General features: G+C 39.8%; 1 protein-coding gene across 1 annotated transcript in view; it reads left to right on the plus strand.

Moving 5' to 3' along the window:
- Nucleotides 1-975: 975 nt before the first annotated feature.
- The window catches only part of LOC124047732 (tyrosine-protein kinase SYK-like), a 34,546-nt gene continuing 21,175 nt past the window's right edge, over nt 976-14,346 (plus strand). Inside the window, exons 1-4 of the mRNA XM_046368036.1 lie at nt 976-1,243; nt 8,917-9,389; nt 11,131-11,291; nt 13,091-13,229. Coding sequence (XP_046223992.1) covers nt 8,988-9,389; nt 11,131-11,291; nt 13,091-13,229 — 702 coding nt within the window. The 5' untranslated portion in view covers nt 976-1,243; nt 8,917-8,987. The remainder of the gene's footprint in view (nt 1,244-8,916; nt 9,390-11,130; nt 11,292-13,090; nt 13,230-14,346) is intronic.

Consider the following 14,346-nt stretch of genomic DNA (forward strand, 5'->3'; position numbering starts at 1 on the left):
TTACAAATGTATCTGCTGAACTTTGGCATTAACATATTTTGAGGGTGTTCAGTGGGCATTATATGTTCCAAGCTAACTGTGTACGAATAGCACCCCAGCTGTGACTTCCTGAGTTGTGCAGTCAATGTGGCCTGATTGGGATACATGACTGGTTACACACACACACACACACACACACACACACACACACACACACACACACACACACACACACACACACACACACACACACACACACACACACACACACACACACACACACACACACACACACACACACACACACACACACACACACACACACACACACACACACACACACACACACACACACACACACACACACACACACACACACACACACACACACACACAGTTGAAGTTATTTTGTGACAACAACAGTAACAGGGTATTTTTGGTGGAAGTATTAAAGACGTCTACTATAACTTTTACAGCTGTCCGACTATCGAAGATTACGTTTTTACATTCAATTCCTTTCAATTACATTTTGTTATTAATTCGTTTTTTGTTAACAACAATCAAGTACCTTCAGCATTCGACTGTCTGTCACTGTGAATAAGTCTAGAACTACATAAGTATGGAGTATAAAGTGCTGTACATTAATGCATAGGTAGGGTATGACCAATATCAAGACTGTCTTAAATCTGATTCATTTGAAGAAAAAAACAGATTTACAAAATGAAAAGAAAATAACATATTGTAAAAAGCTTTTATCTAAATTGAGAGCAAATGCATTTAATTTCACTTGGCTTCAGCATCAATTCTTCACACTTTACTTTTCAACTGCTCTCATTATTGTTCACGTTAAGTCACTACATTAATAAGCAAATTCACTCTGGTCAGTGTTTCAGATTAAAAAAGGGAAGTAAAGTCATTAAGACAGGAAGTAGCAGCTAGCGACTTTTAAAAAATGAGGAAGCCTAAAAAACACTCCCAATTCACAATATACTGCATATTATGTGCTTCACTGCAGTGTGAAAGGATATCATACATATGTATTAAAGTAGTAAACTGACTTATTATTGTGTTGTTGTAGTTGATATCTTTTGTATTGTGGTGTTTTGAAATGTGTAGGCCCTCAGACGAAACGGTTCCTGGTGTTGCAACATTTGAAGTGACCTGCTCACATCCTGCTCAGCCCACTTAGCAGTTGAACATGGTCGCCTCAGCGCAGGGTCACAGATAGAAGCAGTGGAACAGAGGAGTAGTCGTTTCGTCCAAGGTAAAGTCCCATTCACCTAATACCTTACATAATGGTTTGGATAAGTTTCGATTCATATTGTGCTTGAGGTCAGAGATGGTAGTACTGCTGTTGTTGTTGTTAGGAAGGTCAATTGTTTAGGGTCAGGCAACAGGGTGCAGAGACTGGATGGATCAGCAGACTGGGCCTTGGAGTAGTCTAACGATGTACAGCACAGTAGCAGTCTTACCAAAGATTTATTCAACTCCTTCACTTTTTGTTAAACTTTTAAGTAAATATGTGTGGTTTTTTGTTTTTGTCAGTGTTGTCTTGCTTTGTTGCTGCGTTCCTTTCAACACATTTTGAGGGAAAACTTGAACACATTTCAAGCCAAACATTTCGATGAGCTCGGTCACAGTGAAAAAGTCTTGTGTTAACATTTCTTGAGTAAATTAAATGTCAGTCTTTTTTTAAAAGAATGATAACAACAACAACAATGGATAAAAATAATATGATTTGTAATATATTGAATTGTACGCTGGTGAAAAACATATACATATATATCATTTTTCTCACTTTTTCCAGCACATAATTTGTATGTGTGGTGTGATGATTTGTTTGTGCTGACCTAAGATTCATCTCTGAATTGAGAATGACCTTTGTGGCAGATCTCACTTAGGAGGTATCACCCGAGAGGACTTTGGCGTTGAATTGTATTGGTCACATACACATATTTAGCAGATGTTATTGCTGGTGTAGTGAAATGTTTGTGTTCCTAGTTCCAACAGTGCAGTAGTATCTAATAATTCACTACAATACACACAAATCCCCCCCCCCCAGCCGCTTAGACTTTTAAGTATTGAATTGATATTTCCATATATTTCTTGATCCACCGCAGCTTGTAGATGCATCTTGTTGGTTCCTGGGTTTTGTTTTTATGTTTTACTCATAAAAGACAATTGATAAGATCTTTGGTTTGCTAGCCTTTGTTGCATTAGAAAGATACATTTTTCAAAATAATTTCTACTTTTTAATGTACATTGGCAGACGATTGAACTTTCAAAGACTAATCAGCCTCAAAACCATTTTTTGTTTTGAACATGTGATGCCACCCGTCTAATCTTTCATCTCTTCATTTCCACGTTTGGATACCTTTTCATAACATTTTGGTGTGAGATCTGATCGACTTCTTGTTGAATTCAGGTTATAAGGGAGGCCTACAATGAAAAAACAAATCCATCCTCTTCACATTTATATTGGTTTATAATTCATTTCTAGTGATAATTGTTCTATATTTATATTGTATTTTTTAAATATTTTTTTTATATCCCAGGCCCCCGTCCCCCACAGGAGGCCTTTTACCTTTTGGTAGTTTGTCGTTGTAAATAAGAATTTGTTCTTAACTGACTTGGCTAGTTAAATAAAGATAAAAGAAATCAAATAAATAGAGTAGTAATAGATGGAGGTATTATGCAGTACAAGATACCCTGAAATCCACTCAAAGATAATTTTTAGTTGATGGTAAAACACATTTTGAGTCCACCAATTCACAGTTCACACACATAAAGCACTCCTGTTTTCAAAATTGTCCCTTGTGGGATGAATGGAGTATTTGAATTGAATTCATTTGAAATATACTGTAAGCTGTGCTGGAACCTCTAAAACATTTCTTCATTTCAGTTACCTATTAATACATAAAAGGAACAACCAAAGAGAGATACATTAAATGTCAAAGGTGTGTAGATAAAAACTAGACAGGAATTGAATTGATTGACTTCTTAGGTTTCCATTGACAATCAATACCCATGTCTGCTAAATGACTTAAATGTAAATGTAAATGTAAATGTAATTTCATGCGGTACAACTTCGTTTTTTCAAGAAATGTAGAAAGAATACATATTTTTGAGTTTAATAAAACATAACTTGTTGCAGGAAGAGTGTTATTTTAACAGTCTGTATTTAGAATACAAAACAGGTAGTTCCAGTTTCACATTATAACAGTTGGTACGTTCTGTTTCTTAATTCACAGAATACAAGACATTTCTTAACTTCTTAAAAAATGGTACTCATTGGAAACAAGAAAGAGAACTTTCTTATCATGAGATTATTGTGTAATGGCCTTTCACCATTTCTAAGTAAATACAAGGAAAATAGCTTTAATAATTCAACTGTAAAATGTACATTAAAAAAATGTGCAACTCATTCTTTTTGTCTTCTTGTGCTGCTTTGGGGGGGCATGGTTACCATAGCAATGACCTTTTTGTACCAAACAGTTGCACTGCTTTTTATTTGAATCTTTTGTGGTACTGACTCCTTGTCCTATATGAACACAGAGCTCTTATATATTCATCCTCCTCATTCTTCTGTTTTAGCATCTGAAGTTTTCATTTTTTTTCAGTAAAAGGCTAGTTCACACCTCTGCGTCCGTCAATCTGTCTTTGATGGGTTGCTAGTTTGAGGCTACAACAGGATGTCTATCTTCCATTGTCTTCAGTTCATTGTAGAATGTTTGTAGAAACCCAGCAATGTTTAGTCTAAAATGTATGCATTACCAATTAGAACTAAATTCTGTTAATGATTTGTAATCTCTGTTAATTCAATGTGTCTCTGGTTAAGTTAGTTTAGTTATAATTGAGACCGTTTGTCAGCATTTTTCTAGGTCACTTACAGTGCCTTAAGAAATTATTCATAACCCCTGATCGTGTTCCACATTTTGTTTTGTTACAGCCTGAATTCAAAATGGATTAAAGAGATTTTTTCCCTTCACCCATATATACACACAATACCCCATGATAACAAAGTGAAAAAAATGTTTTAGACATTTTTGCAAATGTATTGAAAATGATTTACAGACATATCTAATTTGCATAAGTATTCACACCCCTGAGTCAATACTTTGTGGAAGGACCTTTGGCAGTGATTACAGCTGTGCATCTTTCTGGATAAGTCTCTAAGAGCTTTCCACACTTGGATTGTGCAACATTTGCCCATTATTATTTTTTAAATTATTCAAGCTCTGTCAAATTGGTTGTTGATCATTGCTAGACAACCATTTTCAGGTTTTGCCACATTTGTTCAAGTAGATTTAAGTCAAAACCACTCAGGAACATTCTCGGTCTTCTTGGCAAGCAACTCCAGTGTAGATTTGGCCTTCATCTCCCAGTGTCTGGTGGAAAGCAGACTGAACCCGGTTTTCCTCTAGAATTTTGCCTGTGCTTAGCGCCATTCCATTTATTTTGTATCCTGAAAAACTCCCCAGTCCTTGCCGATGACAAGCATACCCATAACATGATATAGCCACCACTATGCTTGAAAATACGGAGAGTGGTACTGTTGTATTGTATTTGTATTTGTATTGTATTTGCCCCAAACATAACACTTTGTATTCAGGACTAAAAGTTAATTGCTTTGCCACATTTTTTGCAATATTACTTTAGATGCCTTGTTGCAAACAGAATGCATGTTTTGAAATGTTTTTTAAATCTATGTAGGCTTCCTTATTTTCACCATTAGGTTAGTATTGTGGAGTACCTACAATGTTGTTGATCCATCCTCCGTTTTCTCCTATGACAGACATTCAACTCTGTAACTGTTTTAAAGTCACCATTGGCTTCATGGTGAAATCCCTGAACGGTTTCCTACCTCTCCAGCAACTGAGTTAGGAAGGACATCTGTATCTTTGTAGTGACTGGTTGGATTGATACACTATCCAAGTGTAATTTATAGCTTCACCATGCTCAAAGGGAAATGTAATGTCTGCTTTTTATTTTACCCATCTACCAATATGTGCCCTTCTTTGCAAGACATTGGGAAAACTCCCTGGTCTTTGATTGAATCTGTGTTTGAAATTTGCTGCTCGACTGAGGAACCTTACAAATAATGAATTGTATGTGTGGGGTACAGAGATGAGGTAGTCATTAAAAAAAATCATGTTTAACATGAGTCCATGCAACTTATTATGTGACTTGTTAAGCACTTCTTTATTCCTGAACTTATTTAGACTTAGGAGTTGAATACTTATTGACTAAAGACGTTTCAAGTTTTCATTTTTTATTAATTTGTAAGCATTTCAAATAACATAATTCCACTTTGACATTATGGGGTATTAAGTGTAGGCCAGTTTTATTCCATTTTAACTTCAGGCTGTAACACAACAAATGTGGAAAACGTCAAGGGTTGTTTATACTTTCTGAAGGCTCTGTACATGAAGCAAATGTGTTATTGTGTCTGCAGTAAGTGACCACAATAAAAAGGAACTTGGGAGAGGAAAGAAATAGTTTATTGGATGGATGAGTGTCATGACTTACCACCTACTTACTGTAAATAGGACTCTCTTCTTAAGTTCCAATGAAACACCCACAGTACTGTAGTATTGAAAGTACACTTCACAGTCAGTAGGAAATATAATGAATATAAGTAATACCTGTCTGTCCTCAGGCCACGGCTACTACCTGTCTGTCCTCAGGCCACGGCTACTACCTGTCTGTCCTCAGGCCACGGCTACTACCTGTCTGTCCTCAGGCCAGGGTTACTACCTGTCTGTCCTCAGGCCACGGCTACTACCTGTCTGTCCTCAGGCCACGGCTACTACCTGTCTGTCCTCAGGCCACGGCTACTACCTGTCTGTCCTCAGGCCAGGGTTACTACCTGTCTGTCCTCAGGTCCTCAGGTCCTCAGGCTACTACCTGTCTGTCCTCAGGCCAGGGTTACTACCTGTCTGTCCTCAGGCCACGGCTACTACCTGTCTGTCCTCAGGCCACGGCTACTACCTGTCTGTCCTCAGGCCAGGGTTACTACCTGTCTGTCCTCAGGCCACGGCTACTACCTGTCTGTCCTCAGGCCACGGCTACTATCTGTCTGTCCTCAGGCCACGGCTACTACCTGTCTGTCCTCAGGCCAGGGTTACTACCTGTCTGTCCTCAGGCCAGGGTTACTACCTGTCTGTCCTCAGGCCAGGGTTTACCTGTCTGTCCTCAGGCCAGGGTTGTACCTGTCTGTCCTCAGGCCAGGGTTACTACCTCATACACTTTCCTCCAAAGAATTAGCATGACTCATCAGTTTCATTCCTTCACCAATTGCTAAGTTACCATTGAAAACATTGTCAGAGATAGGAATTTATTTTGCTTCCCAATAGTCCAATAAGTCAGAAGACTTTTCAAGTTTTCCTTGAAAATGAGAGGGAGACTGTTAAAGTTATAGTACCTTATTACTTTAAAAGCACAAACTGTAAGATTACCTGGTATTCAATGGCCATAACCAATTGATAGCAATACAAATAACTTATCATTGCCCAATTTTAGAACTGTCTACTCTTACCATTATCATAAATATGAACTGATCATATTCATCTCATGGACTATCAGTCTTTGCATCCATAGGTGAAACACCATCCCACTAACGAGATGGCAACCAGCACAGGTTACACACCTTCCCGCTAACGAGATGGCAACCAGCATAGGTTAAACACCTTCCCACTAACGAGATGGCAACCAGCACCGGTTAAACACCTTCCCACTAACGAGATGGCAACCAGCACCGGTTAAACACCTTCCCACTAACGAGATGGCAACCAGCACAGGTTAAACACCTTCCCACTAACGAGATGGCAACCAGCATAGGTGAAACACCTTCCCACTAACGAGATGGCAACCAGCATAGGTGAAACACCTTCCCACTAACGAGATGGCAACCAGCATAGGTGAAACACCTTCCCACTAACGAGATGGCAACCAGCATAGGTGAAACACCTTCCCACTAACGAGATGGCAACCAGCATAGGTGAAACACCTTCCCACTAATGAGATGGCAACCAGCACAGGTTAAACACCTTCCCACTAATGAGATGGCAACCAGCACAGGTTAAACACCTTCCCACTAACGAGATGGCAACCAGCACAGGTTAAACACCTTCCCACTAACGAGATGGCAACCAGCATAGGTGAAACACCTTCCCACTAACGAGATGGCAACCAGCATAGGTGAAAGACCTTCCCACTAACGAGATGGCAACCAGCATAGGTGAAACACCTTCCCACTAACGAGATGGCAACCAGCATAGGTTGAACACCTTCCCGCAAACAAGATGGCAACCAGCACAGGTGTAACACATACTGACTTAACGAGGTGACACCAATCGTTGCGCCCTACATGTTAATGAGCTATACGTGCTAAATTCCAACCTCTAAAAATAGGTGTGACCCTTGACAACACCCTGTCATTCCCTGCAAACATCAAAGCAGTGATGCGCTTCCGAAGGTTCATGCTCTATCACATCCATAGAGTATGACCTTTCCTCACACAGGAAGCGGCGCCGGTCCTAATCCAGGCACTTGTCATCTTCCGTCTAGACTACTGCAACTCTCTGTTGGCTGGGCTTACCTTCATGTACCATCAAACCCCTGAAACGTCTTCAGAATGCCATGGCCCGCCTGGTGTTCAACCTTCCCAAGTTCTCCCTTGTCACGCCGCTCCTCCACTAATTTCCAGTCGAAGAGCACATCATCTGGGGCGGCAGGGTAGCCTAGTGGCTAGGGTGTTGGACTAGTAACCAGAAGGTTGCAACCCCCGAGCTGACAAGGTACAAATCTGTCGTTCTGTCCCTGAACAGGCAGTTAACCCACTGTTCCTAGGCCATCATTGAAAATAAGAATTTGTTCTTAACTGACTTGCCTAGTTAATTTTTTTTATTTTAAATAAATACATCTACAAGACCTTTAGTGCTTACCTACGGATCAGCCCCCCTTAACTTCAGGTTATACTCAAACCCTACATCCCTACCCAAAAACTCTGTTCTGCCACCTCGGGTCTTCTCTGTCATGGAACCCCAATTGTGGAACAAGATTCTCCCTAAAGTCAGGACAACGGAGTCCCTGCTCATTTTCTGAACATGTCTGAAACACCTACTTCTTTCAAGATTATCTTAAAAACGCACTTATTTAACAAATGTATCTTTTCACACTAGTTTTGACTTTGCTGATAAATACTTTGAGAGGAAAATGTACTTGATATGATTGTGATATATGTTGGTGTCTCACCTCATCTTAAGATGAATGTACTAATTGTAAGTCGCTCTGGACAAAAGCATCTGCCAAATAACTAGAAATGTCAAATGAACATGCTGCAGTAGAGACTCTAGGGTTGTGCTATCTGGTTGTCATACTGTGTGTGAACACGGCTCACTGAATTCTGCTCAGAGATGCAGTGAAGTGTTGCGGGCGTGTTTCACACTGCGTCTGCCACACAGGCCTTTACTGTAGAGTTACTGTGTGATGAGGCTGTCCTGTCTTTTGGAACATCCTTGTATCAGTCATATAGCACAGTAGCAATATTAATGTAGGGTTTGAAGTATATTAACCTTTTATTCAACATGTTTGAATTAGCCATAGTCAATATGTTGATGTAAGTTCTGTCTATGGAATTCACTGTCCCATATTGCCGCCCCCCATTGAACAGTAGTTACATGGCTGGCACTTGTCAGGTACAGTGTAATAACAGTGTAGGTACAATTTGTTAGATAGTACTAACTACTACACAATATCTGTCATCATCAGTAAATGCAAGTATTAGTAAAATAGGTTTTACAGAAGCTTTGAGTGGGGTTAGATGTGTGTGTTGTCAAACGATGGATAGGTACTACATTCTCACAGGTCGGATACCAACAGGAGTCCTGCACATTTCACTGTATCGTGATCTTTTGAATCCGTTCCCTCTCGTAGGTCTCCATTGAGAGAGTCACAGCAAAGCTTCTTTCGGTGATTTCCAGTGCAGCCAAGAACCAGAAGACAAAATGGCCGACAATGTAAATGCCTTGCCCTTCTTTTATGGCAACATCACCCGGGAGGACGCAGAGGGCTACCTGCAACAGGGGGGCATGGGAGACGGCATGTACCTGCTACGGCAGAGCCGGAGCTACTTAGGGGGCTACGCCCTGTCAGTGGCCTACAGACGGGAGTGTTACCACTATACCATAGAGAGGGAGCTCAACGAGACGTACGCCATCGTTGGGGGGAAGAGCCACCGAACCCCCGTGGATGTGATTGACTACCACTCCCAGAAATGCGAAGGGCTGGTGTGTCTGCTGAAGATGCCCTACAACAGGCCCAAGGGCATGCAGCCCAAGGTGGGGCCTTTTGAGGACCTCAAGGAGAAGCTGATCAGAGAGTATGTGAAAAAGACCTGGAACCTGCAGGTTAGTAGAAATACTTGGGTTGACTGATTCACTGGTTAGTTGGTTGGTTGGTTCATTCATTTATTAATTGGTTCATTGATTCATTCCTTCATATTTTTATTGATTCATTCCTTCATTCATTTATTAATTGGTTCATTGATTCATTCCTTCATTCATTTATTAATTGGTTCATTGATTCATTCCTTCATATTTTTATTGATTCATTCCTTCATTCATTTATTAATTGGTTCATTGATTCATTCCTTCATTTATTTTTTATTGATTCATTCCTTCATTCATTTATTAATTGGTTCATTGATTCATTCATTCTTCATTGATTATTTTTATTGATTCATTCCTTCATTCATTTATTAATTGTTCATTGATTCATTCCTTCATATTTTTATTGATTCATTCCTTCATTCATTTATTAATTGGTTCATTGATTCATTCCTTCATATTTTTATTGATTCATTCCTTCATTCATTTATTAATTGTTCATTGATTCATTCCTTCATTTTTATTGATTCATTCCTTCATATTTTTATTGATTCATTCCTTCATTCATTTATTAATTGGTTCATTGATTCATTCCTTCATTTATTCATTGATTCATTCCTTCATTTATTCATTGATTCATTCCTTCATTCATTTATTCATCGGTTAGTTGGTTGGTTGGTTTATTAATTTATTCCTTCATTAATGTATTTATTTTACACCTGACTTTACCTGAAGTGAACCTTAATGCCATGTTGTTACTCTATTCCAACTTTAGTGACCAAAATAAAGGTAAATGAAATAGTGATTGATTGAAAGGGAAATGACCCAATGCTGTCTCAAATGTGTTACTACTGTAGAGTAGGCCTAAAGTTATCAGATTGAAGACTTAGACTGGGTCTCAACTTACTGTTGATTTGATTTGATTAGGATTAATTTTAATTGGAGTAACAATAGTAGAGTACATAAAGTGCCATTTCTGAATGTAGTTGTGCATCAGCAGTTTTTATATTCTTACTCAAAAAGCCCATGTCAGCAAAAAAATGTTTATTTTGGTAAGTTACCAAAAATCTCTCCACCCTATGCCAAAATGTGTAGTATAGCAGGAAATTAGTTGTAAAATTGCATATTTTTCTCACTAACGCATGGCAAAATGAGTAGAATTGCATGAAATTAGTTATAAAATTGAACAATCTTCTCTCTGCCCAATGGCAAAATGTGTAGAATTGCAGCAAACTTGCTTTAAAACGGCAAAACAATTCTCTCCACCCTAAGCCAAAATGTACAGAATAGCAGGACATTAGTTGTAAAACTGCAGGCTCGGGTCGGCTATTTCTACCATCATGGTATACCTTCCCTATTGCTTGAAGCAGCCATAAAGTGGTCGGGGACAGGTCAGATGTCATTGTGCTATGTCCTCAGAGTGCAGGCCATCATTAGCCAGAGACCTCAGCTGGACCATGGAAAACGTTGTCAGAGATAGGAATCTATTTTGCTTCCCAACAGTCCAATAAGTCAGAAGGCTTTTCAAGTTTTCCTTGAAGATGAGAGGGAGACTGTTAAAGTTATAGTATCTTATTACTTTAAAAGCACAAACTGTAAGATTACCTGGTATTCAATGGCCATAACCAATTGATAGCAATACAAATAACTTATCATTGCCCAATTTTAGAACGGTCTAATCTTACCATTATCATAAATATGAACTGATAAAGTTCATAAAGTGTTCGGGGACGGGTCAGATGTCATTGTGTTATGTCCTCAGGGTGCGGCCCTGGAACAGGCCATCATTAGCCAGAGACCTCAGCTGGAGAAGCTGGTTGCCACCACCGCCCATGAGAAGATGCCCTGGTTCCATCACACCATCACACGTGAGGACTCTGAATCACGGCTCCAGATGGGCTCTCGCACCAATGGCAAATTTCTGTAAGGGACCACTTAAAATGACTATGGCTGTCTATTGTAACATTATTATTATTATCTCATGGTTTGCTTTTGAATGGCCTCGGGTAAAACTGTAAGGTGTAAAAATGTATAAACCTGCCATAAGGTAACACCAGTCAACTTTACTTAAAAAACTATGTGTCATGGTTGTGTGAAGTCCTGTTAGTAGCTATGATCTACTCTTAACTTAAACTTTGTAATTCTATTTGAGATCCTAACAAAAATCATGTGAGGATATGACATAGCAGAAAATTCTAGATGATAAAAACCTTTGTAGGTATTTTTTCCGAGCCAATTCTGACATGTTCATGTCAGCTCTTAGAAAGCTTGTAAAAAAATATATTTTTTAAGTTGAAAGCAAAGTGGTGTAGATTTGCTACGCTGAAAAGAAGATAGAAGACATACAGGAGAGGTCTGTAGTCTACACTATTTATAGTAAGATAAGTTTGTGCTGCGAGGCGCCAGCAGTGGCCTAGGCTGTAGAGAGAGAAGCAGGCTGCGGTTTCCGTTGTGACAGTTTGCAGAGGACTTCCTGGAGTGACCAAAGGGGGAGGGGTTTGACTGCTCTACTTTATCTAATGAGAACATTCTAGAAGGTACTCTTTGCAGTATTTTCCTCAAAACTACTTCTCAGCGTTCAACGTATTGAAAATTGTGTCCTATTTTATTATTTTGGATTAATTTATACATTTTTTATTCATATCCTGAATTGAATTGATAACATTTGAATGACCTCAACCTTGGTGTATACAACAAGAGCCTTTCCCGCCACAATTTCCATTTCTTCAGTGTGTTTCAACAAATTTGGATTTATTTTTAATTAATTTTCATATTTAAATATGCATTTTTTGTACTTAAATGTGCATTTTCATATTTAAATATGCATTTTCATATTTAAATATGTATTTTTGTAAACCATTTACATTTAGGATTCTCAAATGCAAGCAATCATAAGGAATTCTGCAATTCTATTTCAAAAAGGAGTTCGATGAAACAACTTTTATTTGTGAATATTAATTCATCAATGTTGTCATCTAGTGTAGTAATGTATTTCAGGGTAATTTATCAGACATTCTTATCCAGAGCGACTTACAGTAGTGAAAGCATATATTTTCATACTGCCCCTCTGTGGGAATCAAACCCACAACTCTGGTATTGCAAGCACTGTGGTCTACCAACTGAGCTACGCAGAATTCATCATTCAGTACTGTAGCTCAGTTTCCTGTGTTGTGGGGTCACTTTTCATCAAGTTATCGACTACACAGTCACGTACCAATAGGAATGATTGTTTCGGGGGTTTACAGTAGTCATGCACCATGAGCTACTACCGAAGGCATATCTACTGAAGAATATTAGCCCATCCATGCACTGTACTAACCTTGATGAAAGTTAGTTTATTGTAACTCTAGCACTCTTTCAAGTACACATGTTAGTCATTTAGCAGATGCTCTTATCCAGAGAGACTTACAGTTAGTGAGTGGATAAATTTTTTGACTTTTTTGTACTGGTCCTCCGTGGGAAACAAGCCCACAACCATGCTCTACCAATTCTACCAGCTGAGCCACACAGGGACCTATATTCAGTGCCATAGCTCAGTTTCCTGTGTTCATTTTGACATTTTAGTCATTTAGCAGACGTTCTTATCCAATTAGTGCTTTCATCATAGAAGATAGCTAGGTGTGAAAGCAACATATCACAGTCGCAGCTGCCCTGACGTTAGAGGGCAGTTTGTTTCCACCTTCTTATGTTCATCTGTGTCTCTTCCATATGTCTCCCTCCAGGATCAGACAGCGGGACCTGAATGGTTCCTACGCCCTGTGTCTCCTACATGGGTCACAAGTCATGCATTATCGCATCGATAAGGACAAGGCTGGCAAGCTCTCCATTCCTGATGGGAAGAAGTTTGACACACTGTGGCAGGTAACATCGCAGACTGTAGAATTATTTAAGGTCCCACTTTAAACACACTTCAATTTATAGGGCCAGTTTCCCGGACACAGATTAGGCCTAGTCCTGGATTCAAAGGTTTACTCTCTATTGAAAATGCTTAGTCCAGGATTAGGCTTGATCTGTCTCCAGAAACCTCCCTATAATACAGACCTGATAGATGGATATAGGCCTTGTAGGGATAGATTCAATCAGATTGACAGCGAGCACAGTGTTGTTTGGTTGGAGGTAGAACTGCGTAAAGCCTATCGCATGCTTCCCAGTCGAAACAGTTTGTGCATATATTATATTTAAGCCATTAAGACCTGAGGAGGTGTTGTATCTGGCCAAAATCTCCTGGTACTGGCTAAAGTTCATGATGCCATTGACCTAAACAAGAACCCCAGGACAAGTGTAAGCAAAGAGCCTCAATAGATCAAAGATCCACCACCATATTTTACAGTAGGTATGGGGGTCTTTTCTGTTCATGCAGTCACATATCAACGCCAAACTCATCACTGGTGTGCATGGCCAAACTCATCACTGGTGTGCATGGCCAAACTCATCACTGGTGTGCATGGCCAAACTCATCACTGGTGTGCATGGCCAAACTCATCACTGGTGTGCATGGCCAAACTCATCACTGGTGTGCATGGCCAAACTCATCACTGGTATGCATGGCCAAACTCATCACTGGTGTGCATGGCCAAACTCATCACTGGTGGGCATGGCCAAACTCATCACTGGTGTGCATGGCCAAACTCATCACTGGTGTGCATGGCCAAACTCATCACTGGTGTGCATGGCCAAACTCATCACTGGTGTGCATGGCCAAACTCATCACTGGTGTGCATGGCCAAACTCATCACTGGTGTGCATGGCCAAACTCATCACTGGTGCCAAACTCATCATGGCCAAACGCATCACTGGTGTGCATGGCCAAACTCATCACTGGTGTGCATGGCCAAACTCATCACTGGTGTGCATGGCCAAACTCATCACTGGTGTGCATGGCCAAACTCATCACTGGTGTGCATGGCCAAACTCATCACTGGTGTGCATGGCCAAACTCATCACTGGTGTGCATGGCCAAACTCATCACTGGTGTGCA

The sequence above is a fragment of the Oncorhynchus gorbuscha genome, linkage group LG11 (assembly GCF_021184085.1).
Source record: "Oncorhynchus gorbuscha isolate QuinsamMale2020 ecotype Even-year linkage group LG11, OgorEven_v1.0, whole genome shotgun sequence".
NCBI classification, from domain to species: Eukaryota; Metazoa; Chordata; class Actinopteri; order Salmoniformes; family Salmonidae; genus Oncorhynchus; species Oncorhynchus gorbuscha.